The sequence below is a fragment of the Heliangelus exortis genome, chromosome 2 (genome assembly GCF_036169615.1).
Source record: "Heliangelus exortis chromosome 2, bHelExo1.hap1, whole genome shotgun sequence".
Lineage (NCBI taxonomy): Eukaryota > Metazoa > Chordata > Aves > Apodiformes > Trochilidae > Heliangelus > Heliangelus exortis.
Window position 1 is genome coordinate 151297171 of NC_092423.1, and position 26869 is coordinate 151324039.

Below are 26869 nucleotides of genomic sequence, written 5' to 3' on the forward strand. Positions count from 1 at the left end.
CAGCCACAGCTTCTGGGGGAACCTAGGCCAGAATCCAACTGGAAGAGAACAACTGAAGAACCAAACCAGGGTTTTGCTTCCTTGGGGGATGGGGGTGGGTGTGTCCCCCACCATGAGCTGCATGGGGTGACTTTATTGATTTGTCAGATGGGAAAGGTGGGGGGCACAGAGCAGAGCTGAGGGACACACAGCAGAGCTGAGGGACACACAGCAGAGCTGGGGGACACAGCTGGGGACACACAGCAGAGCTGGGGACACAGCAGAGCTGGGGACACACAGCAGAGCTGGGGACACACAGCAGAGCTGGGGACACACAGGGTGCAGGCAGTGTCCTGTTGGCAGCAGAGAGGAGCTGTGGGGTGCAGAACACCAGCACAGCCCCCAAATAATAGCAGCAGAGAGCAAGAGCACCAGCACGGGGCAGGAAAACCCCATCAGCAGAGTGCAGGGCACAGGATATTGGTGCAGAAAACACCAGAGAAGCAGCAGCAGAGCAGAAAGAGCAGCACGGGGCAGGACACAGAGCTGCAGGGTGTGGGGAAAGCCCAGAGCAGGGAGCTCAGCACGGGCAGAGGGCAGAGCATGGCAGCACTGCCCGGGCTTGGGCTGCCCCAAAAACTCCTCTGGGCACATTTCCCCCTCTGAAGCCGACCTGCAGAGCTGGCAGGGGATGGAGCTTTTCTCCAGGCTGCTGCTGAAGTCCCAAACAAAGAGTCCACGAGGAGCAGGGAGGGCAGAGCCAGCACCCCTGGGAGATGCGGTGCCCTCCGGGAAGGCCGTGGGCAGCCTGGGGGAGCAGAAGGGTTTTTTTCTTGAGCACCACTGAGGTTTGGGCTGGTCCCCAGTGTTGGGATCCAGCGAGTGGGGTTTGGATGTCCTGGGGTTTCTGCTCGTGCTGTATCAGAGTCCTCTCCTCAGCCGAGTTGTGCGATTTGAGCCTCAAGGCAGCGCCGTGGTTCATCTGTGCTGGGGAAAACTTCCAAAACCAGGATAAACGGGTCATAAAAATGGGAACGTGGCACCTGGGGGGACACCGGGCCAGAGCTTTCCAAGCCTTCTCCTCTCCTCCCCTCTGCAAGTACCACCAGCCAGCAAAAAGGGGAAAAACAACAAAAAAATAGCTTTGGGACTTGCAGTGACAAAAGCTTTTGGTTCCCAGAGGGAAATTTGTCAGTTTGTGGGATTCTGGCAGCAGCTTTGCCCCCGTGGGGAAGGGGCTGCAGGATGGGGCACCCCCTGCCTCCCACATCCCTTTGGCTTGCTGTGCAGGAGCAGGGACCAGGACACGAGCTCCTGCTCTGGTCCCGACCTCTCCCGATGCCTCTGCAGTTTCTGGTGTTTGCTGATGACTTCTCCACCTCCTGTGGCCTTTCCAGACCACATCCACCTCCCCAGGACTGCAGAGGTTCAGTCAGGAGCGAGTGGCCCGTTGGGTCCCACGGGGGGAAGTTCGGTCAGGAGCCCCTCGGGTGGTTCTGGTCTGGTGCACGTCCCATTCCCTGGGGAACAGGGGGACAGCACTGTCCCCAGCTCCAGCCAGGAGCCACTCACAAGGGAGGAGAGCGGTATTTGTGGAAGGCATTTTCCAGGAAATTGGCCAGCTTCTCACAGTCATCCTGAAAAAACAGGAAAAAAAAAACAACCCCCACACCAACAGATCAGTTTGGTTTGGCTGCCTTGGACATCTCCTGCCTGCCAGGGTTCCACCCCAGGACACCAATTCCATGGGATCACAGAATGGGGGGGTTGGAAGGGCCCAAGGGAGATGCTGGAGTCCAAGCCCTGGCACAGCAGGATCAGCCAGGGCAGCCCAGACAGGAACACATCCAGGGGGGGTTTGGAAGGCAGCAGAGAAGGAGAGGAACCTCATCTGGAGGTTGGGGGGGTTCAGGAGGGGTTTGGAAGGCAGCAGAGAAGGAGAGGAACCTCATCTGGAGGTTGGGGGGGTTCAGGAGGGGTTTGGAAGGCTCCAGAGAAGGAGAGGAACCTCATCTGGAGGTTGGGGGGGTTCAGGAGGGGTTTGGAAGGCAGCAGAGAAGGAGAGGAACCTCATCTGGAGGTTGGGGGGGTTCAGGAGGGGTTTGGAAGGCAGCAGAGAAGGAGAGGAACCTCATCTGGAGGTTGGGGGGGTTCAGGAGGGGTTTGGGAGGCAGCAGAGAAGGAGAGGAACCTCATCTGGAGGTTGGGGGGGTTCAGGAGGGGTTTGGAAGGCAGCAGAGAAGGAGACTCCACAACCTCTCTGGGCAGCCTGGGCCAGGGCTCCCTCAGCCTCACAGCAAAGAAGTTTCTCCTCACCTGGAGCTGGAACTTCCCATCTTCCAGCTTCATCCCATTCTTCCTTGGCCTGGGCACCACCCAAAAGAGACTGAGCCCTTCCTCTTGCCCCCCAGCCCTCAGCTACTGACAGACATTCAGCAGATCCCCTCTCAGCCTTCTCTTCTCCAGCCTCAACACCCCCAGGGCTCTCACTCTTTCTTCCCAGCAGAGATGCTCAAGGCCCTTCAGCACCCTCCCAGCTCTCCAGGGGACTCTCTCCAGTAGATCCCATTATCCCTTATCCTATTACTGGGCACCAACTTTACACCTGATTTTCCATATGGGACAAGAACAACTCACAAGCACATCTCCAACACACTCATGATTAATCATAATTAATTATGCTAACACCAAATGATCAATCAAGAAAGGAGCCTTTTTGTCTTGGGTGCAACATGAAGGCCCAAGAGCAAACAGCTCCTTGGTGCTTTGATCAGAAGGAACACAACAGCTTCAGCTTCTTTTTTTTAATTTGATCCTTACTATTTGGACCTTGATGACCTCTGAGGTCCCTCCCAACCCCAATCGTTTTATGGCTCTGTGATTCTGTGACCAATGAACCTCAAGTTTATGGCCATCTGCTTTCTAATATCCTCACTGCTAACAGAGAACAAAAATCCCAAAAAATTAATAATGTCACCTTTAGTAGGCCTGGGAATTATTTTGCACATAAATCATCTCTGCCCCTCTCAGGTGTAGGTGGTTTCTTACATAATCAGAGAGGGGTTTTGGAATTACTGAAAACAAACCCAAAATTGTCCCTCAGTCACTGCCAGGCTGATGTCATTGACCCTGACATCACCATAGGACAATCCCTTCTGACTGCTCCCAGGCACCAGCTGTGACAGGGATCTGGGATGGCAGGAGGTGTGACATAGATCTGGGATAGCAGGAGGTGTGACAGGGATCTGGGATGGAACAAGAGATGTGACAGGGATCTGGGATGGCAGGGGGTGTGACAGGGATCTGGGATGGCAGGGGGTGTGACAGGGATCGGGGATGGTGTGACATGGATCTGGGAATGGTGTGACATGGATTTGGGATGGCAGGGGGTGTGACAGGGATCTGGGGATGGTGTGACATGGATTTGGGATGGCAGGGGGTGTGACAGAGATCTGGGATGGCAGGGGGTGTGACAGAGATCTGGGATGGCAGGGGGTGTGACAGGGATCGGGGATGGCAGGGGGTGTGACAGAGATCTGGGGATGGTGTGACATGGATTTGGGATGGCAGGGGGTATGACATGGATCTGGGATGGTGTGACATGGATTTGGGATGGCAGGGGGTGTGACAGGGATCGGGGATGGTGTGACATGGATTTGGGATGGCAGGGGGTGTGACAGGGATCTAGGCAGGCTCTCACACGGTGCCTGCATGACTGAGATGAGGAGTGGGAGCAAGGTTACCTCATGGATGAATCCATAGTGCACCAGCTCCGTGGCCAAGTCCTTGGAGTTATCAGCTGCAGAGACAGGGATGGTGGGAACACAAGATGAGTGGCCACAGGATCTCTGAGTCCATCCACCAGCCCAACCCCACCGTGCCCATCCCCATCTCTGGGTCTGACCCAGCCTCAGCATGGACCTGCCCAGTGCCACCAAGCAGAGCTGCTGCACCCAGACACACAAATGGATTTATCTCAAATAAACTCACTGGGCAGCAAGTCATAGCTGAGCTGGCGATGCAGCTTGTCCTCCAGGATCAGCAGAAGAGTAAGCTGCAGGAAGAAGGGAAAACTTTATGTGGACACATTGAAATTAGGAATTGTCTCTTGGTTCAGCATTTCTCTACTCTTACAAAAAAAAAATAACCAAAACTATAGCAAACTTTTTTTTTTTTTTTTTCCTCTGGCTCACCTTAGTTAAAAGGTATCAGTAAACAAGCCTGGTCTGGCACTTCTGTTTGAAATGTGTTAACCCCCTGACTGCACCAAAATCTCATCAGTCAGCTGAAGATAAAATGCTAACGAGGGGCTCCTGATGAGCTGTCAGACAGGTGATGGAAATCAGTATCAGATAACAAAAGCTGAAGAATTCTGGAATATCAAAGAAATCCCCCAATCTGACAGTAATGAACAAAAAGAGAACCCTTTTTTTCAGTATAAAAACTCTGGGGAAAAGGAGATGCTCCTTTGATGATAACTTCAAACCACAGCCTCAGACCAGCCCAGGACCTTCACCTGTGGCCATCAGCCCCCGAGGGTGAAAAGAACCTTAATTTCTATTTTTCTTCTCTTAACGACCGTTTCCCCAGAGTGGTTCATTTCTGTAAACCCTTTCCTAGTATAAACCTCACTTTTCAAGGTCACTTTTTTTTTTTTTCCTTTCCCTGAAACAAATCTTTGTGAGTTGCTGTAACTATAAAACCTGTTCCTTTTGCAAATCCCTGCCGTGTGTTTATCAGCAGAGGCACCAACGATCCTCACAACAAGATATAAAATTGGAGTTAGGGCCGTACCAGAGCTCTTCCCAAGCCCCTCACTGGCTGCTCCAGCAGCAGCTGCTGGCAGGGGTGGGCAGGGAGGTGCTGGGGGGTGAGCAGTGTCAGTGTCTTTCAGAGGAACCTCCTCTCAAAAGCCACATCTAACCCTGGGGCTAGAAAGATGTCGAGCTAAAAAATGTCCTGAGAAAGCTGCCAGGGCCTCCCTGTCCTGCAGCCAGAGGGGAATTCAGAGGCTTTGTTCTTCTCTGGGCTTTGCTGATGACAAAGGGAGAAGGGGAAGCCTTTGGGTGCTGCTCCCAAGCTCTGTCCTGGTCAGGGGGTGCAGAGCCCCAGCACCTCGGGTGCTGAACACTCACATGCCACTGGGTCTTGTCCTCGTTCAGCTCCATGTTGCATTGCATCTGCACCACCTGCAAGAGGAAAAAAACCCCATGAGCTTGGGCACAGGCTCCCCCAGGGCTGCTTTACTTCTGCTCTTCAAGCAGCTCTCTCCAATTCCCACTTAACACCCTTAATTCCCATCCAGTCTGACCTTCCCCTTCCACACACACTCCCACAGCTCCTACAAGGAGAGGCTGAAGGAGCTGGGGCTCTTCAGCCTGGAGAGGAGGAGGTGGAGGAGAGACCTTCTCACCCTCTCCACCTCCCTGGAGGAGGCTGCAGCGAGGTGGGTGCTGAGTGAAGTGCTCTGAGAGCTGATTCTCAGCAGAGAAGAAGCACCTGATCTGGGGGTGCTCTCTGCAGGGAGGCATCTCACAGGGTTTTGCAGGAACAAGGATGAGGTTTAGACCCAGATGGTGTTTTTACCATTAATTCATGTGACTATGAGGTTGTTTTGTCACTTCTCATGTCATTCATGTCATCCATGGCAACATAAAGACAATCACAGGATTGTCACAGCTGGAAAAGCCCTCTGAGACCACCAGGTCCCCCCAGTAAAATCTCTCAGTATCTGTGTCACCCCCCAGAGCATGTCCTGGAGTGCCCCATCCACACGGGTTGGAAATCCCTCCAGGGATGATGCCTCCACCACCTCCCTGGGCAGCCCCTTCCAACCCCTGACTGCTCTCTCAGGACAGAAATTCTTCCTCAGATCTGCTCTAAACCTCCCCTGGGGCACCTCCAGCCCACGTCCTCTGCTCCTGTCCCTGCTCCCTGGAGAGCAGAGCCCAGCACCCACCTCCCTACAACCTCCTTGCAGGGAGTGGGAGAGAGCAATGAGGTCTCCTCTCAGCCTCCTCTTCTCCAAACTGAACATTCCCACTTCCCTCAGCCTCTCCTCCCAGGACTTGTTCTCCAGATCATGGGATCATGGAATGGTAGGATTGAAAGGGACCTCAAAGCCCACCCAGTGCCTCCCCTGCCATGGTCAGGGACCCCTCCCCCAGCCCAGGGGGCTCCAAGCCCCATCCAACCTTCAACACTGCCAGGGATGGGGCAGCCACAGCTTCTGGGGGCAACCTGGGCAACCAGGGGCTCAGCACCCTCACCCCAAACAATTTCTCCCCCATCTCCAACCTCAATCTCCCCTTTCTCTCCAAGTTTTAACCCATTTCCCTTCTCCTCTCCCTACCCCCCCGTGTCCAAAGCCCTCCCCCAGCTTTCTTGGAGCCCCTTCAGATATTGGAAGGTTGCTCTGGGCTCACCTGGGAGCCTCCTCTTCTCCAGGCTGAACAATTCCCTCACCCTCTCCTCCCAGGACTTCTTCTCCAGACCCTTCACCACTTGGTTGTCCTTCTCTGAACCCTCTCCCACACCTCAATGTCCTTCTTGTCCCGAGCTGAGCAGAGCCCTGGGGGTGCAGGGACACCATCCCTGCCCCTCTCCTGCTGCCCACACCACTCCTGCCCCAAGCCTGGATGCTGGTGGCCTTCCTGGGCAGGGTGCTGGAGGTGATGGATGGTGAATGACTGGAGGTGTCAGCAGCACCCACAAAAGGTGCCACATGGGATTTAGAGAAGTGCAGAGAGCCCCAGGATCCCTCTGGAGGAGGGGGCAGTGCTCCAGGAGACAGAAGCCATGGAAGTGCCTGAGCTGTGCCCTGCTGATGGTGGCCAACAACCTTGTCTCCCAGTGCTCACGTCAGCAAAGGGCAAACACCAGCTCCTGGCCCTGGGAAGGAATAATTCCAGGCTGCCTGGCTGTCAGGAAGGCTTTACTGGTTTTGCTGGAAAGAGTCTGGGGTCATGGTGGGCAGGACATGAGCTGTAAGGAAGGCCACGAGTATCCCAGAGCACATCCTGGGGACTGAGGGGTATTCTGCTCTGTTCAGCACTTGATAACCTTGGGGTGCAGGTGCTGCACCCACTGCTGGGCCTCCTAAGGAACCTGCAGAACCTGGAGCAATGGAGGAGCCACCAGGATGAGCCTGGGCTGGAGCTGCTGCAGGGACCAGGGAGAACCCTGGAGAACCAGAGCCAGAGGATCCCAGGCCCTGGGGATGCTCCAGAAGGTCCTGGGGTGAAATGGACCTCAGGAGCTCCATCCAAAGGCACTGCCCAGGTCCTGGGGAAGCCAAGGAGAGGAGCTCAGCCCTGCCTGGGCTCCAGGACATGGCAAAGGGAGAGGCATTCCTGCAGCCAGGAGTGGGGAAGGGGAAACATCCACCTCCTGCCCTCTGTCCCCACCTGGGTCTGACCTTACCTTCCTGGTCTCCACATCAAAGGGCTCTGGGGTGGGAGTTTTGGCTTTCTGAGGGTCCTCTGGGGGCTGGGAGAGTGCACGGGGGAGGGTGTGGGGTCTGGAAACAGCGAAGTTCATCAGGGGATAAATCCCATTCCTGGTGCAGACACAGAGGGAGGACAAAGAAGTGAGCCCTGTGCTCCCCCCCCATGGGGGACACTGCAGAGGGGATGGGACAGGGCCAGGAGCTGCTGGGTGAAGGGACAGGGGGTGGGTGCTGCAGCACAGCCCCCTGACCCGGGCTGCACGCTGCCCCAGGAGCTGTGGGCACAGGGATGGGGGGGACCAGAGCTGGGTCAGGCAGAACCTTCAACCCACCTGACATCTTCCAAGAATTTGTCCAGTTCAAGGAAGGAAACCTCTGAGTACCTGGAGAGAAACAGCACAGGGAGACGACTGCTCATGGAATTCTTTTGGTTGGAAAAGAGCTGTAAGAGCACCCAGACCAACCCTGACCCCAGCACCCCCCATGTCCCTCATCCCCACATCCCCAGGGGTTTCTCTGAAACCCCTCCAGGGATGATGGGGACTCCAGCCCTGCCCTGGGCAGCCTGGGCCAGGCCCTGACAACCCTTTCCAGGGAGAAATTCTTCCCCAGCTCCAACCTAAACCTCCCCTGGCACCACTTGAGTTGTGCCAAAAGTTCCTCTTGGCCCATCCCTTGTTCCTTGGGAGCAGAGCCCGACCCCCCCTGGCTCCAACCTCCTCTCAGGGGGTTGCAGAGAGCCAGAAGGTCTCCCCTCAGCCTCCTCTGCTCCAGGATCAACACCCCCAGGGCCCTCAGCTGCTCCTCACAACTTCTCCAGACCCTTCTCCTTCTGCTCCAGGCCCTTCCCCACCTCCATTCCCTTCTCTGGACACCCCCAGCCCCTCCAGAGCCCTTTTCTCACCCAAAACTGACCCCAGGGCTCCAGGTGTGAGGGGACAATCCCTGCCCTGCTCCTGCTGGCCACCCCAGTGCTGACACCAGCCAGGATGCTGGTGGCCACCTTGGCCACCTGGGCACATGCTGGCTCATGTTCAGCCACTATCAACCCCCCCAGCGTGTTTTTTCCTCTGGGCACTTTGCAGCTGCTCTGCCCCAACCCTGGAGCTTTGCCTGGGGTTGGTGTCACCCATGGGCAGGACCCAGGAGGACAGGAGGGTGGTGGGAAGGTGTCCTGTGCCACAGCACCAGGACCAGCAGGCTGGATGCCAGTGCTGCAGGCTCTGGTACCTGATCCTCACCTCCACTGAGCTCCTGGCTGACCCCCTCTCCTGATCTCTGCCATCACCATGTTCAGGTCCAGCTCCTTTATCTTCTCCTCCACCACGTTCTCTGGCATCAGATCTAAGGCAGAGGCAGAAAGGGGCTGTGGGGACCCCATCCCTGCAGCACAGACCCCAGGGAAGGTCTCCAGGTCCTGGGCTCTTCCAGAGGGGCATCATCAGGAGGTGGGCTGGGGCGGGGGGCTCTGGGACTGACATTGGTTGTTGATGAAGCAGTGTGCTGCCAGCAGCTTCAGGGAATGGACCTCAAAGAGCACCCGGTGGAAGAGCAGGTTGTTGGCTGTGGGTCTCTTCTCCGGGTTGAGGGTCAGGCAGGAGAGGATGAACTCCTGAGGGTTAAAGAGGAGACACAAGCTGGAGGCAAAGAAGGACCCCGAAGAGGTGGAGAAGGAGGTGCTGGAGGCTGAGGAGAAGAAAACCCCCTCTGGGACATCACACCAGCACAGGGACCACTGCCCCAGAGAGGGGAGGGTTTCCTGTGGGATGCCAAGGGGGTAATTCTGAGCTCAAACAAGAGAATTTGAGGAGTGTACGAGTGGATTTTGGGACGTTCTGGAGCGAGGACAAAAGAAGAGGAAGGGAGGGGTTGAGTTGGGTGAAGAAAGAAGATGGAGGGGGATCCAAGGGTCCAGCTGCCTCTGAGCTGGTTCCAAGTTGGTCTGGTGAGCCCTCGGTCTACTGAGCCTTATTAAACCCTGTTCCTGGGCTCACAGAAGGGTTTTGGTTGAGAAGGACCTTAAAGATCACCCAATGTCACCCCAACCCATGGTCAGGGACCCCTCCCCCAGCCCAGGGGGCTCCAAGCCCCATCCAACCTTCAACACTGCCAGGGATGGGGCAGCCACAGCTCCTGGGGTACAACTTGCTGTGCTTGCTCTGATGTCCCAGAGACCACCAGAAGGATGGAGATGGAGAGAGTGACATCCCAGGGGGACCCCTGAGAGCCCTGCCACTCACCCGCATGTTGGGATCATCCAGGGAATGTCGTGCCCTCATGATTGCCTCCTCTGAGACCCGAGTGTCCCCGTTGGTCTGGATCTCCAGCACAGCCATCTGGGGAAGGAGGAGCTCAGCCATGGCTGCATCTGCCCAAGCCCTGGCTCAGTCCCTGAGGCTTCCCAAGGGGACATCCCCTGCTCAGGTTCCACATCTCCTGGGATCCCCACTGCTCCATGGATGCTGTGTCCCTGACCTCAGACTCCTTTCTTACCCACCACAGTGCTCCAGGGATGGGGCAGCCACAGCTTCTGGGGGCAACCTGGGCACCCAGGGGCTCAGCACCCTCACCCCAAACAATTTCTCCCTCCCTGCCCAAGATCTCTCCATCTCCTCTCTTGCAGCTGGAAACCCTTCCCCCTCATCCCATCCCACCAGACCCGTGTCCCAAGTCTCTCCCCAGCTTTCCTGGAGCCCCTTCAGGCACTGGAAGGTGCTCCAAGGTCTCCCCATTGCAGCCCCCATCACTGTGAGGGATCTCCAGCTCACTGTGAGGTCTGGAAAAGGGCCAGAAAACTCCTCAGGGAGGTCCTGAGTCCATCAGGATCCCCAGAGGCTCAGCAGGAAAACCCCCAGAGCCCGGGCTGGCTCTGTGCTCTCCATACCTCCAGGGCACACATCCCAAAGGAGAAGATGTCCACAGCAGTCTCATCAGCTTTTTCTGCAAACCCAACCCAGGAACACATCAGGGCACGGGCAGAGCTCAGCACTTACCCCCCTCATCCCCACCCCTGCCCTGCTCTGACCTCCCCCTGCTCCCCACAGGTCCCTGCACAAACATTTCACATTTATCCCCCTCAGATTTTCCCCCAAAACAGTCAAGAAGGCGACTGCATCACCAGTTCCCACATGGCACAAAGATTATTTACTCCCTTTTCCCATAACTGCTGTAACATTTCTCATGTGCTTGAGTTTTCCTGAGCCACCCAGGGACCAGCTCAGAGCTGTTCCTGCTCATCCTGAGATCCCCTTTCCTACCAATAATGAGAAGCATGGAATCCCAGATGGTTTGGACTGGTGGGACCTCAGTGCCACCCCTGCCATGGCCAGGGACCCCTCCCCCAGCCCAGGGGGCTCCAAGCCCCATCCAACCTTCAACACTGCCAGGGATGGGGCAGCCACAGCTTCTGGGGGCAACCTGGGCACCCAGGGGCTCAGCACCCTCACCCCAAACAATTTCTCCCTCCCTCCCTGCCCAAGATCTCCTCTCCATCTCCCCTCTCCCAGCTGCAAACCCTTCCCCCTGGGAGGCTCCCATCCCTCCAGGCCCTTGTCCCAAGTCCCTCCCCAGCTTTCCTGGAGCCCCTTCAGGACCTGGAAGCTGCTCTAAGGTCTCCCCATGGGATCCTTCTCTTCTCCAGCCTCAACACCCCCAACTCTCTCCCCCTGGCTCCAGAGCTGCTCCATTCCTGCTCCCCACTCCCTCTCCATCCCCACTCTGGGGGGGTTTTCCCCCCTGCCCAGGCCCCCCCCTCCCCCATGGCATCCCCCCCACTCCTCACCCCAAGACCCCCCCCCCCCTGGCTCCCAGTTGGCACCTTTGGTGCTGAGCAGAGGAAGCAGTTCCAGACAAAGACTCCATCCCCCCTGGGGCCCCCCCAGGGCCCCCCCGGCTCTCCCAGGTCCCCCCCCTCCCATCCCAGCCCCACTCACGTCCGTACTCCGGGGGGAAGAAGTGGAGGTTCCGGATCTCTTCCCTCTCGATGCGGATGGGGCTCCGGAGGTCATCGGGGATGGCTGTGGGGACAGAGCAACCTTCTGCACCCCAACACCCCCAGGGCTTGGCCCAGGGCTGCTGGGACTGCTGGGTGCCCACCCAGATCACCCCTGGGACACCTCCTCCCCTGGGACACCCTCCTGGATCCAACCACAGGAGCAGCAATTCCCTGAGGGACACTGATGGCACAGGGAGAGGTGGCAAAGGGACACTGATGGGCCAGGGGGGGTGGCAGGGGACACTGATGAGCAGGAGGGGTGGCAGGGGACACTGATGGGCCAGGGGGGGTGGCAGGGGACACTGATGGGCCAGAAGGGGTGGCAGGGGACACTCACCATTTGCAAACACCCTGTGCCACACTGGTTGTCACCACCGATCCAGGAGGGGACACGTCAGGAGCCATGGGGCAGGGGACACCAACAGCAGAGGTCAGCCCAGCCTTGCCCGGGTGACCCCTCAGGACCCCCCAGGGTCCAAGCCCACCCTGCAGAGCCCCCCAGGCCCCTCCTGAGTCCCCTGGGGCTGTGGGGTGGCAGCTCCCACCTGAGCCGATCTTGATGAGCCCGTTGTGCTGGATGAAGATGGTGTCACTGGTGAGGTTGCCGTGGATGATGGGGGGGTCACAGGAGTGCAGGAAGCTGGGGGAGCACAGAGCTGCCCTCAGCACCCCCCCTGCACCCACCGGGGAGCAGCAGGAGGTGGGGAGGGAGATGGGGACCTCACCTGAGGGCAGAGAGGATCTGGGTGCACCAGCGCTTCCATGCCTAGAGAGGAGAGCAGAGCCCTGCAAGGAGGTGCTCCCCAGAGCTGCTGCTTTGGGACATTTCTACCCACAGCCCCGTGCTGGGGACATCTGATTCCACCAGCCCTGCTGAGATGGTGGCTCCCAGGGACAACAATCTCCTTCCCAACCCCTGCTCAAAGAACACGGTCAGAGCTGAGATTCATGGGATGGTTTTGGTTGGAAGGGACCTGAAATCCCCCCCAGTGCCACCCCTGCCATGGTCAGGGACCCCTCTCCAAGCCCCATCCAACCTTCAACACTGCCAGGGATGGGGCAGCCACAGCTTCTGGGGGCAACCTGGGCACCCAGGGGCTCAGCACCCTCACCCCAAACAATTTCTCCCTCCCTCCCTCCCTGCCCAAGATCTCCTCTCCATCTCCCCTCTCCCAGCTGCAAACCCTTCCCCCTGGGAGGCTCCCATCCCTCCAGGCCCTTGTCCCAAGTCCCTCCCCAGCTTTCCTGGAGCCCCTTCAGGACCTGGAAGCTGCTCCAATGTCTCCCCAACCTCTCCTCCTCTCTCCTCCTTTCTCTTCCTCTCTTTTGGGAGACCAAATTCCCTCTGGCACGGAGTCACCCCCTCACCTGGGACCCCTGTGCCTGTTCCCAGGGAACCTACCCTGGCATTCATGGCCTTGTGGTTTTTCTTTGTCTTCTTCAGGAACTGTTTCAGGCTCCCTGAGGACACGTACTCGGTGATGAAGATGACCTGGGGAGGGAGAAGTGTCACCTTCCCATCCTGTGGGCAGCCCCGGGGTGACAGCAGTGTCCCCAGGAAGGGGGGGGTTATGGAGTGAGGAGCAGAGCTGGGACCCCATCCTGGCTCCCTCGGGAATTCCTCCTCCCAGGCACTGTCTCTCCCTGAGTCCTCCCTACCCGTGCCTTCAAGTCTTTGACATCCAGCCAGTATTTGTGGAGCTTGACAATGTTGGGGTGATCCACAAGCACCAGCTGCTCAAACATGGTCTTGATCTTCTCCTGTGGGCAGAGAGGGGACAGATGAGGTGGCAGCTCCTGGGATGGGGCAGGACAGCCCTGGGGACAAGGACAGCAGGGTCTGGGAAGCAGGCTGTGCCCCCAGCCCAGGGAAAGGTGGTTCTGGGGTACAGAGGAGACGTGGAGAGGGAAACCAAAGGAAAGCAGAATGCCACCAGGAGAGGAGCAGGGGGTGACAGGTCCCGGTGGCCACGGTGCTGCCACCCAGGATGGGGCAGGGGGTGGTCCCAGGGGGGTGGTCCCGGTCCCCATGGGGAGGGGGGGGTCTCACCTCATGTGCTTTGAAGGCTTTCTTGTCAGTGAAGAGCAGCTCGTTCCACACCACCTCCACCCCCTCCTCCGTGTCCATGGCAAGGAAGGTGCTCTGGATGCCTGGCATGTTCCCCTGGTTCACCTGCCAGCCACGGGAAGGTGTCAGACACCCCTTCTGTCCTGACCCCCCCTGAACATCACTCCAACCTGACCCTGACTCCATCCCCAACGTCCCTGGGTCCATCATTTCCTCCTGTCCCTGTGCCAATCCCTCCACTCCGATCCCAACATCCAGAGGTTGTGAACCTCACCAAGGAGTTCAGTGGCACTTTGATAAAATCTGCATAAAACCAAACCCCCTTTCCCCAGTGTCCTTGTTGGTGGTTCCTGAGGTGACATTAAGATCTTCCACCCCCCTCCTCCCCAGGAAGGTCCCGCACGGAGAGCTTCCCCAGGAGGTGATGGGACAGGAGAGAGGCTCCCATGCCACCCACCCCTCTGGGCAGCCCAGGGAGAAGCTGCTGGGGACAGTCACCTTCTGACCCCCCTCCCCAGAGCCACAGGAGACCCCCCCACACAGGGTGATGGCCACACTCCTGCTGGAGAGGGCAAACAACAAGGTCCAGACAGACCAGAGCCAGAACATCACCTCCCCAACATCCCAAGGGCACCCGGGGCAAACACCAAGACCCCAGGGTCTGCCTGACCAGGTCCCATCCCTGAGGTCACAGAGCTGTGTCCCAAGATCCACTGGGGAGGGGACATGACCCAAACATCATCATCCCAGGAGACTTCCAGCTCAGACCCAGTGCTGGGTCCCCAGCCCATCTGGAGATCCTGGGCACGGAACCAGCTCACCCATCCCCAGGACTGCCAGGTTCCAGCCCTGACCCAGGCAGGACCTGGTTCTGAGAGGGGCTCAACAGCCCCAAGACCCCCAAGCCCCAGGACCAGAGGGTCCTACGTGCTGAGACTGGAGGCTGCTGCACCTCCTCCTGCCAGAGAGTCACAGGCTGCTTGGAAAAGACTTTTCAAACCACTGAGTCCCACCATGAACCCAACTCAAATGACCCCAGCACCCCCCATGTCCCTCATCCCCACATCCCCAGGGGTTTCTCTGAAACCCCTCCAGGGATGATGGGGACTCCAGCCCTGCCCTGGGCAGCCTGGGACAGGCCCTGACAACCCTTTCCAGGGAGAAATTCTTCCCCAGCTCCAACCTAAACCTCCCCTGGCACCACTTGAGTTGTGCCAAAAGTTCCTCTTGTCCCATCCCTTGTTCCTTGGGAGCAGAGCCCGACCCCCCCTGGCTCCAGCCTCCTCTCAGGGGGTTGCAGAGAGCCAGAAGGTCTCCCCTCAGCCTCCTCTGCTCCAGGATCAACACCCCCAGGGCCCTCAGAATCCAATGGAGAACATGGACCCAAAGAGCTTCCTGGTTGCTCTGCAGGGAGGTTCTGATCCGAGCTGAAACCCCCGGTGTCACCTCCTCATCCTCACCATCTCCACCTTCCTGCCTGCAGATCCTGAGCCCAGAGCAGGACTGTGGCACCCCACGGATCCCATCCCCATGTCTGGATGATCCAGGTCCCTGCCAGGTCCCTGTGCAGGCAGAGCCACCTCCTGCTTGCTCAGAGCTCAGTGCAGAAACCACCCTGGAGCTGCTTCCCCTGTGGTCACCCCTCTGCTGCTGCCCCCGCACCTGAGGGCTCCTCAGATTGGATCTGATGGTACCTGGGGGGTTCTGAGACCTGGGGAGGAACAGCAGAGAGGTCCAGGGGGGAGGGAACCTGGTCTGGTGCTGCCTGAGAATAAAACCCATGGAGCAGACACAGAAACACTGCTGCATGGCAGGGCTCAGAGTCCCATCCAGGTTTGTGTTGGAAAGGACCCCAAAGCTCCTCCAACCCCCCCGCAGTGAGCAGGGACATCTCCAACCAGACCAGGGTGTCCCAAGCCCCCTCCAACCTCCTCTGGAATGGTCCCAGGGATGGGGCATCTCCCACCTCTCGTGACAACCTGGGCCAGGGTCTCAGCACCCTCACTACAAAAAAATTCTTCCACGTGTCTTGTCTGAATCTTCCCTCTTTGAGGTTAAATCCCTCACCCCTCACCCTGTCCCTGCAGCCCCCCAGGTGACAAGAGCCAGGCAGAGGTCACCTCGAGCATCCCACAGCAATGTCACATCACCCCCTTCCAGGGCTGCTGGGTCTGCTGCTGCTAATGGACACCAGATGGACCTGGGACAACTCCAGAGCTGGGAGGGGCAAACTCCCTGCTCTTCTCAAAAGTCCTTGGCAAGAGCTGAGTCCAGGCTGGAAACATCACTGGGGACAAGCAGGAGGAGATTGCAGGAGATCAGATTGCATCTTACAATAAATCACTCCCTGCTGAGCTTCTCGGGTCAACAAGGTCTGAAATGGTCCAGGAGAGAGGGGTGATGGAGTTCTGGGGCTTTGGGGGAGCAGAAGTCAGGCAAGGACAGCATGGGGCTGGAGAGCCATGGGCAAACATGGGGCTGGAGAGCCATGGATAAGAATTTCTGCTGCCAGTGGCATCTACACCTGATCTGGAGATGCAGATGGGTACAAGGTGGGTTGTTACCTGCCTGGGAGGCCAGGGAAAAGGCATGGGACAGCAGGTGGAGGACAGGACATTCTGCTGCTCTTCTACTTCTCCCCCAGACCCCACACTCGTGTGGTCAGGATTAGCCCACGTTGGCCCCATCCCTCCAGAGGGACATCCCAGTGCCCTCCTGTGTCCCCAGAGCATCCCTCCCTGCTACCAGGACCAGCATGGCCACATCACCCCTGGGGCACTGAGAACAGAGCACTCCCAGAGGATTCCTCTGCTGGTGGCCCCACTCCCAGGAGCAGACAGGAGGGTGAAAGGATGCCCAGGGCAGGGCTGGAGTTCCCATCATCCCTGGAGGGGTTTCAAACCCTGGGGATGTGGGGATGAGGGACATGGGGGAGGTGGCCTGGGCAGTGTTGGGGGAATGGTTGGATTGGGTGATTTTAAAGGTGTTTTCTAACCAGAAGAACTCAATGATTCTGATTCCTGCAGGGTCCTTTCCCCCCCTCCCCATGATGCTGTTGGTGCCAAGGGTTGGATGAAAGGAGCAGTGGGGAAGGGGATGGAGATGGGGGAAGGTCCCTCTGAAACCCTGAGCACATGAACCACCATGGCACAGGGGACTTGATGAGCTTTAAAGATCTCTTACAACCAAAATGATTTTCTGGTTCCCATCCTGACTGTGCCAACAGAAACACAGAGGAGCCCTTGAAGATGATCTTAAAATTTCCCTTCCAACCCTGAAAATTCTATGATTCAGAGGCCATCAGGAGACACCTGACCAGGCTGGAGGTTTCCCACAGCTTCCACACATCCTGAGGCTGGAGCAAAGGGTATCAAAACTCTGCAGGGATTTTCTGGACTGGTGCTGACCCAGAGACCAGGGGAAAGATGAAGTGTTGGGAATCAATTCCCAGGAACGTGCAGGAGAGCAAAGCAGCAGCCAGGGACACAGCACCCGGAGCCTCCTGGACCTTTGGGGACAGCAGAGATGTTGGTGCCATGGGTCACAACACCTCTGCCCCAGAGCAGAACCTTTGGTTCTGGAGCAGCAGAACCACTGCTCCACCAGGTGACACTGACCACACGCAGGGTGAAGCTGAGGCCCCGTGAGAGGGTGACATGGTGACACATTATCCCTCTGGCACCAGGACCTGGCAGGGGCTGCTGGAGACAGAATTCTGAGCAGGGAACACGAGGAGCCCAAGAGCTCTTCCACAGAGTAAATCCCAACCTGGCCCCTGCTCCCGGACCCCATGAGCCTGCGTGACACTGAGGGCTCTGTCTGAGGCTTCTCCAGGGACTTCTGCTCAGGTTGCAGGTGGCAAGGAGCTGGGACCTTTGGCAGCAGAATCCACCCTCCCTGAACAGGGTGTGCACAGCAGAGGATGGAGACTGCACTGAGACCATGGCCTGGGGATGAGACCCCCCAAACCCTCCAGCTCTGGGGTCCCCAGCAGCAGAAGGACACGGAGCTGCTGGAGCCAGTGCAGAGGAGGCCCTGGAGCTGCTGGGAGGGCTGGAGCAGCTCTGCTCTGGAGCCAGGCTGAGAGAGTTGGGGGTGTTGAGGCTGGAGAAGAGAAGGCTGCAATGGGGAGACCTTGGAGCAGCTTCCAGGTCCTGAAGGGGCTCCAGGAAAGCTGGGGAGGGACTTGGGACAAGGGCCTGGAGGGATGGGAGCCTCCCAGGGGGAAGGGTTTGCAGCTGGGAGAGGGGAGATGGAGAGGAGATCTTGGGCAGGGAGGGAGAATTGTTTGGGGTGAGGGTGCTGAGCCCCTGGGTGCCCAGGTTGCCCCCAGAAGCTGTGGCTGCCCCATCCCTGGAGGTGTTGAAGGGTGGATGGGGCTTGGAGCAGCCTCCTGGGATGGTGAGTGAGGGGTGTGGGGCTGAGCCAGGAGGCAGTGGCACTGTTCAGGATGAGCTCTGCTGTGGTTTAACATCAGTGCAGCCACGGTGGGAAGGGAGGGAGGTGCAGGAACATCCTGCAGGGTGAGCACCAGGAGAAGGAACAGAGGCTTGCATGGAGTGCAGGAGCAGCACTCAGCCATTGACCAGGGACAATACCAGGGACAATATCCAGGAACAATATCCAGGGACAATGAGCAGGGACAATAACCACGCACAATATCCAGGGACAATCACCATGGATAACAACCAGGGACAATGAGCAGGGAGAATGAGCAGGGAGAATGAGCAGGGAGAATGAGCAGGGAGAATGAGCAGGGAGAATGAGCAGGGAGAATAACCAGGGACAATAACCAGGGACAATATCCAGGGACAATCACCAGATGCCCATCCCTGCTGCAGGCAGAGGAGACAAAGTCAGGAGGCAGAGAGTGGGAGCAGCAGAGCAGAGCTCTCCCATCTCCCTGTTTCCCAGGACACCAGGGGCTCCCACCCCCTCCTGCCCATCCATCCCCAGGAGCTCCCCTGCCAGCAGCTCCAGGGAGGTCCCTGGGTCATTCCCATGGGATGGCAGAGCAGGATCTGGAGCAGGAACCACAGCCACCCACCAGGCTGACCCTTCTGGACACAAGAGGAGAGTTTTTCCCCATGAGGACAGTCAGAGGTTGGAATGGGCTCCCAGGGGAAGGGGTGGATTCCCTCACTCTGGAAAGTTTGAAGTCTCAGCTGGATGGGTGCTGGGACAGCTCAGATCAACAATAACATGGGAAGGGTTGGAGCAGATGGGCCTCGAGGTCCCTTCCACCCTGACCTCCTGGGATTCTCTGCCCTGGGTGGGATGGGAGCCCTCCCCTTGGCTCCAGCCCCAGGGCTGCTTTTCCCTCTCACCCAGCAGCAAACACTGAGATCCCTGTTCTCCACCCACGGCTGAAAAAAATAATAAAAAAAGGGAACAGAGGAGTAATTTTCCACAGCCCAGGTAAGATCCTGAGGGCAACACAAGTGCTGTAATTTCCTGGGCAGAGGATGCACCACTGGGTTGTGGGCTGGGTGGGCAGGAAAGGAGCTGGGACCTGTTTGTTTTACCCTCAGGGCACCACACACACCCTGGGGAGGAGACACCAGGCTGTGGTCAGCCAAAGCTGAGCCACGTTCTGCTCCAGGGATGAACCACACCTCAGAAATTCACTGCTGAAACCCAGGCACGAGTGGCCCCGGGGCAGCAGCCCTGCAGGTTGGCAGAGGCTGTTCCCAAAATCAGCAGTTCTGCAGCAGAAAGCTCTGAGCCCCAGGCAGGGGAGGGGACCCCAAGGGGTTGGGGTGGGAGTGGGAGCAGGAAATCATTAAATTATCAAATGGGTTGGAAGAGACCTGAAAGCTCATCCAGTGCCACCCCTGCCATGGTCAGGGACCCCTCCCCCAGCCCAGGGGGCTCCAAGCCCCATCCAACCTTCAACACTGCCAGGGATGGGGCAGCCACAGCTTCTGGGGGCAACCTGGGCACCCAGGGGCTCAGCACCCTCACCCCAAACAATTTCTCCCTCCCTCCCTGCCCAAGATCTCCTCTCCATCTCCCCTCTCCCAGCTGCAAACCCTTCCCCCTGGGAGGCTCCCATCCCTCCAGGCCCTTGTCCCAAGTCCCTCCCCAGCTTTCCTGGAGCCCCTGCAGAGAGGGCAAAGGTTTTTTTCCCCCAACACGGGGCACATTTCAGATCCAGCTGCAGAAGGAGCTGGGACATCTCCTGCTCTGGCTCATTTGAACCAAATGATCCTTGAGGTCCCTCTGTCCCTGCATTCTGTGGCTCTGTGACAGGCTGGGTGTGTGGGACCCCATCCTGCTGGTGCATCCCCCAGTGCCCACCAGTATGAACTGGGGATAGATGCCCAGGGACAGACTGGTTTGTGGTGTTTGCTCATCCAAGGACAGCTGGAAAACACTGAGGCAGGCAGGAGAGCAGTGCCCAGCCCAGTTACCAGGGTTCTGGTGGGATCTTCCCAGGGGGATTCCCCTTCCTGCTGTCTTGGCACGGAGTGAACCCATCACAGAGCTTCCAGGAAAGGGAACCAACCCCCCAGGCTGACCCACAGCCACAGGGGAAGGTGAAAACACGGAGTGACCACCAGATTCTGCTGGTCAAATGGAGGAGACCACTAACTGGGGGTTGATTGTCTTTCAATCCAATTTGTAACATGACCATGGGACACCTCCCAGATCCCAGAAGTGAAATACAAAAACCTCCTGGGACTGTGCACATCCTCTGGTTACAGAGAGATAAGGAGATGAGGGACAGAAGAGGTGCAGGAGCCAGCAAGGCTCAGGGACAACCTCTGCCCACTGTGCAGAGGAACACCTGCAAGGGAAAAATCAACGAAAGGGCAAAAAAAGAGCCTGGTTAAACCCAGGAACACAAGAAGATGGTGATGGCAACACTTCTCCTCGGGGCCTGGTTTGGAGGGAGCGGAGCTGAGTATGCTGGGGACACAGGGGAGATGCTGGGGCAGGAGCATCCCAAGGAGGTGGGAGCAGAGAGGGCTCCTGGGGGAGGAGATGGATGGGGAGCAGAGAGTGGGTTACTGCATGAATGAAAAAAAAAAAAAAAAGTTTCTGTGCTAACCTTTACCAGGCTGGGGCTGACGTCACCTCCCTGCCCAGCAGCCAGAACAAGGACTGGGATTGTTCCGAGAGGGTGAGATCCTGCAGGATTAAAGGATCCTTGAAATGGAGGGGGAAAAAGCAGCACAGGGAAAGGGAACCTGAAGCAAAATGTCCCTGTGCATCATGAGGACACCAGGACACAGAGTCCCTCCTGCTGCCAGCCCCAGAGTCCAGGAGAGGATTTCTCTGTCTGCTTCCAAAGTTCACCCACACCCCCCCGGTCTGTGATGCCACCTGAGGTCAAACCCTCTCATCTTGCTGTCACAAACACCCTCCCTCCCACCGACTTGGGCTGCCCCACCTCCTGTCCTATGGAGCAGGAGAGGAACCCCTTGGATCAGCTGAGGTCAGCAGCTTCACCCAGCAAACCCATCCTGCAGAGTTCAACAGCAGCAAACAAAAGCTGTAAAACCAGTAAGGGGGAGAGGGGAAAAAATAAAATACAAATAATCATAAAAAAATAGTTGGCATGGAAAGAAGGATCTAAGTCCTTCAGCTGATCCCCTCTGCTCTGCTCTGCTCTGGAAAAGCACTTCACAACAAAACACACTTCAAGTCCCAGTCTCCTGGGAGGGCTGGCAACAAAGCCGCTTTCAAAAATAACTCTGGTAGCAAATATTAAATAGTTGGATGCTTCCCAAATCATCTGTCACAGAACTGGTTATCCTGGCTGCAAACTGCAAACATAATTAACACCTGAAAAACAGAATCTAAAAAAAATGGGAACCCTGCTTGCACCTCAGTGTAATCCAAACGCTTTAACTGGTTTTCCTCTATTTTCTTTTCATTTTCTGATCTGTGGGAAACTACAGCACCACTTTAAAACTCTCCTCCTCTTGCAGAGGTTTTAACATCACTTTATTTCCTTTACATTCTGCTCTGACATTTCTCCACTTTCTTTCTATTTCATGGTTTCCCTTCTTCCTTTCTTTCATCCTGCTGGTTTTAGAAGTTAAAGCTCATAGTCCACAGGCTCTGTATCACCACACACTCAGTCATTAACCCTTTTACTACACAAGATGACCAAAGTGGGAGCAATGAAATATTGCAAGGGAAAACATGAGCAGCCCTGTTCCAGGCACCAGCACCACCAGGCAGAACACTGGATGGGACGGATGCTGTTGAAATAATGGTGTATAAATAATACCACCCAGCAAATATCCACAGGCCCTAACAGAGCCCTTTGCAACTGGATAAAACATTTGCAAAAGCAAAGCAACAGGGATAAAACATCCTGAGCTCAGGGAGGAGGTGCTGGGTCCAGCCCGGGAGCTCCAAGCAGGGAGGGAAAGTTGCAAAACTTTGACCAGAGGCTGCACACCAAATTTCCTCGTCCTTGCTGCTCCTATTGCGCAGCCTGGACGGAAAAAAAGCAAATGAAGTCATCCACCCAAGGCTGAGAAAAGCCCTCTCCTCCTACATGGCAAAGTCCTCAGCAGTCCCTCTGCTGGGCTTCCACACCAAGAGCTGGGGAATGCTGGAGAGGGACTGTGGGCAAGGCCTGGAGTGATGGGATGAGGGGCAATGGTTTAAACTGGAGAAGAGCAGATTTGGACTGGATGTTGGGAACAAGTTGTGTCCCAGGAGGGCAGTGGAACCATGGCACAGGGTGCCCAGGGAGGGGGTTGAGGCCTCATGATGTTCAAGGTGAGGCTTGAGGAGGCTCTGAGCACCCTGATCTGGGTGAGGGTGTCCCTGAGACTGCAGGGCTGGGACTGGAGCACCTTGAGAGGGCCCTTCCCACCCAAATCACTCTGTGATTCTTTGATCCCCTCTCCACAGATGTTGTGGAGATGTAAGGGCTTCTATTTCCTACCTGCTCCTGGAAATCTGTCTCTTCCTGCCCCCCATGAACACACACAGCACAAAAAGGCAAAGGGAGGTGAGAAGGGAAATGGTTTCCTCCTGGGTGAGCATGGCCAGACCCAGCACAGCTTTAGGACCTGGCATGGTCCAGCTGTCCTGTCCATACCTGGAACCTGTAAGATTCCTCATCCCAGTGATTTGGGGTGGGATGCACCTCACTTGACTTTGAACATGACATTCAGCTACAGTGACCCTCAGCTCCTTCCAAAGACCTGAGAGAAGGGGACCCTCCAGCTCCCCAGGGTCAGGAACAGACACATGGGAGACCACGGAGCTCCATGAGTTCCCCTTTCCCTTCTCTGAGCTGAAAGGGGATTACAGAGGAGGGCATCTCCTTGCTTGGGTAGCTGAGGTGGAGCTCCCTGTGGGGATATGCCCTGCTCTCCCAGTGGGGGAGGTCAGGAATAAATCCATTCCACATCCACAGTTACCATTCGGGGTAATTCTGAATGGTGAGCTGCTGCTCCACCTCCTCCCAGAGGAGCACAGCTCTGATGGCCTCGTGTGAAACCACAGGAAAAGTCCTTGTGTACAGGTAAGTAACGCAGACAGAGGGATTCAGCACACCCTGCTCCTCAGCCCATACCAGGGAGCATCAGGATTGAAGCAGGGGAGACCTTGGAGCAGCTTCCAGGTCCTGAAGGGGCTCCAGGAAAGCTGGGGAGGGACTTGGGACAAGGGCCTGGAGGGATGGGAGCCTCCCAGGGGGAAGGGTTTGCAGCTGGGAGAGGGGAGATGGAGAGGAGATCTTGGGCAGGGAGGGAGGGAGGGAGGGAGAAATTGTTTGGGGTGAGGGTGCTGAGCCCCTGGGTGCCCAGGTTGCCCCCAGAAGCTGTGGCTGCCCCATCCCTGGCAGTGTTGAAGGTTGGATGGGGCTTGGAGCCCCCTGGGCTGGGGGAGGGGTCCCTGACCATGGCAGGGGGTTGGAACTGGATGATGTTTAAGATCTCATCCAACCCAACCCATTCCATGGTTCTTTGAGCATTATCACACCTTGGGGTGAGTGCCTCTGCCCACTGCAGCTCTCCAGGCATCCAGATCCTGCTCTAGGACAGGAGTTTGGAGGTGCCAGCTCAGCAGGAGCTCCTGGACCCCTTTTTGAAACAGCAAAACCTGAGACCAAGCACAGCGCTGTGGGTGCCCTGCAGGACCCACCTGTCCCGCTAAGAGCAAATTAAGAAGCATAAGTAATCGCAATGAATCATCAGGAGAGAAAATCCCTGCTGGTAAAAATCCTCCAAGTGCTTGCAGCAACCAGAACCTGTGTCAAACAGAGCAGCTGCTGATGGAGGTCAGGAGATACCAGACCCACAGCTTGCAGGCAGCAAACGGTGGTTTTTAATTCCTGGTACCTAATGAAGCATGGATGGATTTCTGCCCAAACCACTCCCTCCCACAGAACATCTTCAGTTTGTCAACAGCAGCTTTACTGATCCTGGACCCTGGAACCCGCCCTGCTCTCCTTCAGGACTGTCCCCTGCTTGCCCTGGGGCACATGGCCTGACAACCACCTGGCAAGTTCTGGGGTTGCCAACAATGGGGCCACGGTGCCACAAACTCCTTGTGACCATATCAGAACCCCCCCTGGGACCCCACAGCCTCCTGCCACTGCCCACAGGAAAGCCAAACAAACCCTAGGGAGCATGGAATGGGGCAGAGGGACCTCAAAGCTCACCCAGTGCCATGGTCAGGGACCCCTCCCCCAGCCCAGCGGGCTCCAAGCCCCATCCAACCTTCAACACTGCCAGGGATGGGGCAGCCACAGCTTCTGGGGGCAACCTGGGCACCCAGGGGCTCAGCACCCTCAAATTAAAGAATTTATCCCCAAGATCTCCTCTCCATCTCCTCTCTTCCAGTTTAAAGCCCTTGTCCCATCACTCCAGGCCCTTGTAGGAGTCCCTCTCCAGCATTATCCTCACAGTGGAAAAAGCTTCCCTGGACACGGTTGATAAAACCTTTGTCCTCCCCCAAGCACCCCAAGCTCCATCTCCTCCAGAAGCTGTTACGAAGTTCCTCCAGAGCAGTGTTGACTCCAGGCTGAAGAATCAGAATCACCATGGTTGGGAAGGACCTCACCACCAGGGTCTCACCACCCTCACCCCAGAGAATTTCTTCTGAACATCTCCTCTCCATCTTCTTTTCCTGCAGTCTGAAATTGTTCTCCCTCATCCCATCCCTCCAGGCCCTTCCCACCTCCCTGCTCCACCCTGAACACCTCCCTGCAGAGGGATGGCACAACCCAGGGACTGAACCCTCCGGGTGGAACCAAACCCAACCAGGCTGTGCTCCACCACCTTCAGCTCCACTTCTGCACCATGGGACAAACCTGCAGGACTTGGCTCACCAGTGTTCCAGAGCACTCCCTTGTTGAACCAAAATGTTTAACATCCACACCATCCAGTGTCACAGTGAGGTCAGAACAGATGTGGGATTGTTCAAGTGAGGAGTTACAGCCAAGACATTTCTTCCCCCAGGACACTGAGGGGTTCTCAGGCTGTTTGGGGGCCTCAGACTCAACACACATTGTCCAGGAACTGCTTGGAAAACCAGGATGCAGTTCCAGGATCCCACTTCAAGGCCTTACCCATCAACTGCAGCAGCAGCTGAAGCTCCATCAGGTGTGGCACAGACTGAGGGATGGCCAACAGTGGGCCAAAAAAATAAAAACTTAAACAAGACAGAAATCCAGCAGGCTCCAACACCTCAGCTGTGCCACACAGGTGGGATCTGGTACTCCAGGAGCACCAAAACCAAGGAGGGGAAGGAGCCCTGGGGTTTTGAAAGTGGTGCCAGATCACAGAATGTCTTTGGTTGGAAGAGACCTCCAGGATCATCCAGTCCAACCTCTGACCAACACTGTAAGTTCAGCACTAAACCACAACCCCAAGGGCCATGTCCTGACACACATCCATGGGACACGGCTCAGGCACCATCCACAGGAGAGCTCCAGCCTGCTGCAAGGTCCTGATGCAGAGAAGGTGTGGGCAGAGGGGGTAAGGGAGGAGGAACAGAGACCAAGGAGTGATGTGTGTGTGTGGAAGCCCCAGAAAGCAGAAGGAACAGCAGAAGGTGGTGATGGCCCAAAGCTCAGCAGGTTACTGAGATCTCAGCAAAGCCCAGACCAGGCAAACAGCCTTACAGATCACAGAGTTGTTCTGCCTGGAAAAGACCCATAAGATCATCGAGTCCAACCAAAACCCAACTCTACCAAGTCCAGATTTAACCCATGTCCCACAGCACCACATCTCCAGGGTCTGAAACCCTTCCAGGGATGGGGATTCAACCACCTCCCTGAGCAGCCTGGGCCACCCAGTCAGGCACTGACAACCCTCTCAGGGAAGAATTTTTTTTCTCATCTCCAATTTAAACCTCTCCGGGAGTAATTTGAGGCCGTTTCCTCTTCTCCTGCTGCTCGTTCCTAGGGAGGAAGAAGCGCAGCCCATGGCTGACCCGGAGCACAGGGACTGAGAGGTCCTGAGCGGCGATGGTGGGAAGGTAAAGGTTCTGATGGGCCCTGACACCCCTCAAAAGCTGACAGCACCTCGGGCTGTGGGACACTGCCCGCTCTCCCGGGGCACGGCGTGGCTTCCCGCACCGGGACACAGCCCGAACCGGGACACAGCCCAGATGCCCGCACCGGGACGCAGCCCGAACCGGGACATAGCCCAGCTCCCCGCACCGGGACAGCCCCGCACCGCGGCACAACCCAGCTCCCCGCACCGGGGCTCCCCGCGCCGGAGCACAGACAGATTCCCCGCACCAGGGCACCCCGCACCGAGCCTCCCTCCAGCGGATCAGAGCCCGGCAGCAGCTCTCCTCTCCTCTCCCTCTCCTCTCCCTCTCCTATTCCTCTCCTCTTCCTCTCCTCTCCTCTCCCCCTCCCTCTCCTCTCCCTCTCTTCTCCCTCCCCTCTTCTCCCCTCTCCTCCTCGCCCTCCCCCAGCATCGGCCTCCGGGTGCCCCGCACAGCCCGGAGACCCCCGCAGGGCCGGCTGGCGACCGCAGCAGCAGCAGCCCCCGCCAGCACCATCCCTCCCGCACCCCCATCCCGCACCCTCTTCCCCCGCACCCACCTGCTCTCGGCGCTTCTGCCAGCGCCCGCAGGGGCTCTCCTCCAGGATCTCGCTTTCCTCCTCGCTTTCCTCTTCCTTCTCCTGCGCCAGCCTCACGTCCGGCTCCGGAACCGCCATCTCCAAACCGAACCCAGCCCGACCGAACCTTTCCGAACCGCTCCGAACCCAGCCGAACCTCTCCGAGCCTAGCCCAGCCCCAACCTCCAGCAAGCCCAACCCGACCGCCTCTAGCCCAATCTCCCAACCTCAGCCCGGAGCGGAACCGAACCCAACCGAACCGCCTCGAACCTTGCGGCGCAGCTGACAGCGAGGTATGGGCCGGTCCCGGGTTCAGCCCGCCCCGCTCCG

At 57.4% G+C, this 26869-nt stretch overlaps 1 protein-coding gene across 4 annotated transcripts; it reads right to left on the reverse strand.

The window, feature by feature from the left end:
* Window positions 1-71: 71 nt before the first annotated feature.
* NRBP2 (nuclear receptor binding protein 2) lies at window positions 72-26864 on the reverse strand. 4 transcript variants are annotated; one of them, XR_011724679.1, is made up of 19 exons: window positions 26522-26850; window positions 13471-13593; window positions 13080-13181; window positions 12823-12912; window positions 12146-12186; window positions 11966-12060; window positions 11758-11781; window positions 11359-11442; window positions 10311-10366; window positions 9667-9762; window positions 8906-9038; window positions 8668-8770; window positions 7759-7809; window positions 7402-7537; window positions 5115-5168; window positions 3970-4033; window positions 3723-3778; window positions 278-1616; window positions 72-229 (listed from the first exon to the last, which is right to left on the reverse strand). XR_011724679.1 is itself a non-coding variant. In XM_071738642.1 (18 exons), exons 1-18 carry the CDS (start codon window positions 26636-26638, stop codon window positions 1548-1550), a joined length of 1488 nt encoding a protein of 495 aa, XP_071594743.1. In that variant the 5' UTR covers window positions 26639-26864; the 3' UTR covers window positions 72-1547. The 4 variants fall into 4 exon arrangements, 2 of the variants coding, with proteins under 2 accessions (XP_071594743.1, XP_071594742.1); XR_011724680.1 differs by having other exon boundaries at window positions 72-176; window positions 228-1616; XM_071738642.1 differs by having other exon boundaries at window positions 72-1616; window positions 13086-13181; window positions 26522-26864.
* Window positions 26865-26869: the final 5 nt, after the last annotated feature.

Coding starts and splice junctions, on each gene's coding strand:
- NRBP2 (XM_071738641.1), bottom strand. CDS start 26,638: ATGGCGGTTCCGGAGCCGGACGTGAGGCTGGCGCAGGAGAAGGAAGAG. Junction 11,443..11,757: donor GCACAGGGTGTTTGCAAATG/GTGAGTGTCCCC, acceptor CTGTCCCCACAG/CCATCCCCGATGACCTCCGG. Junction 7,810..8,667: donor CAGCCAGGAGCTCAGTGGAG/GTGAGGATCAGG, acceptor GTTTCTCTCCAG/GTACTCAGAGGTTTCCTTCC.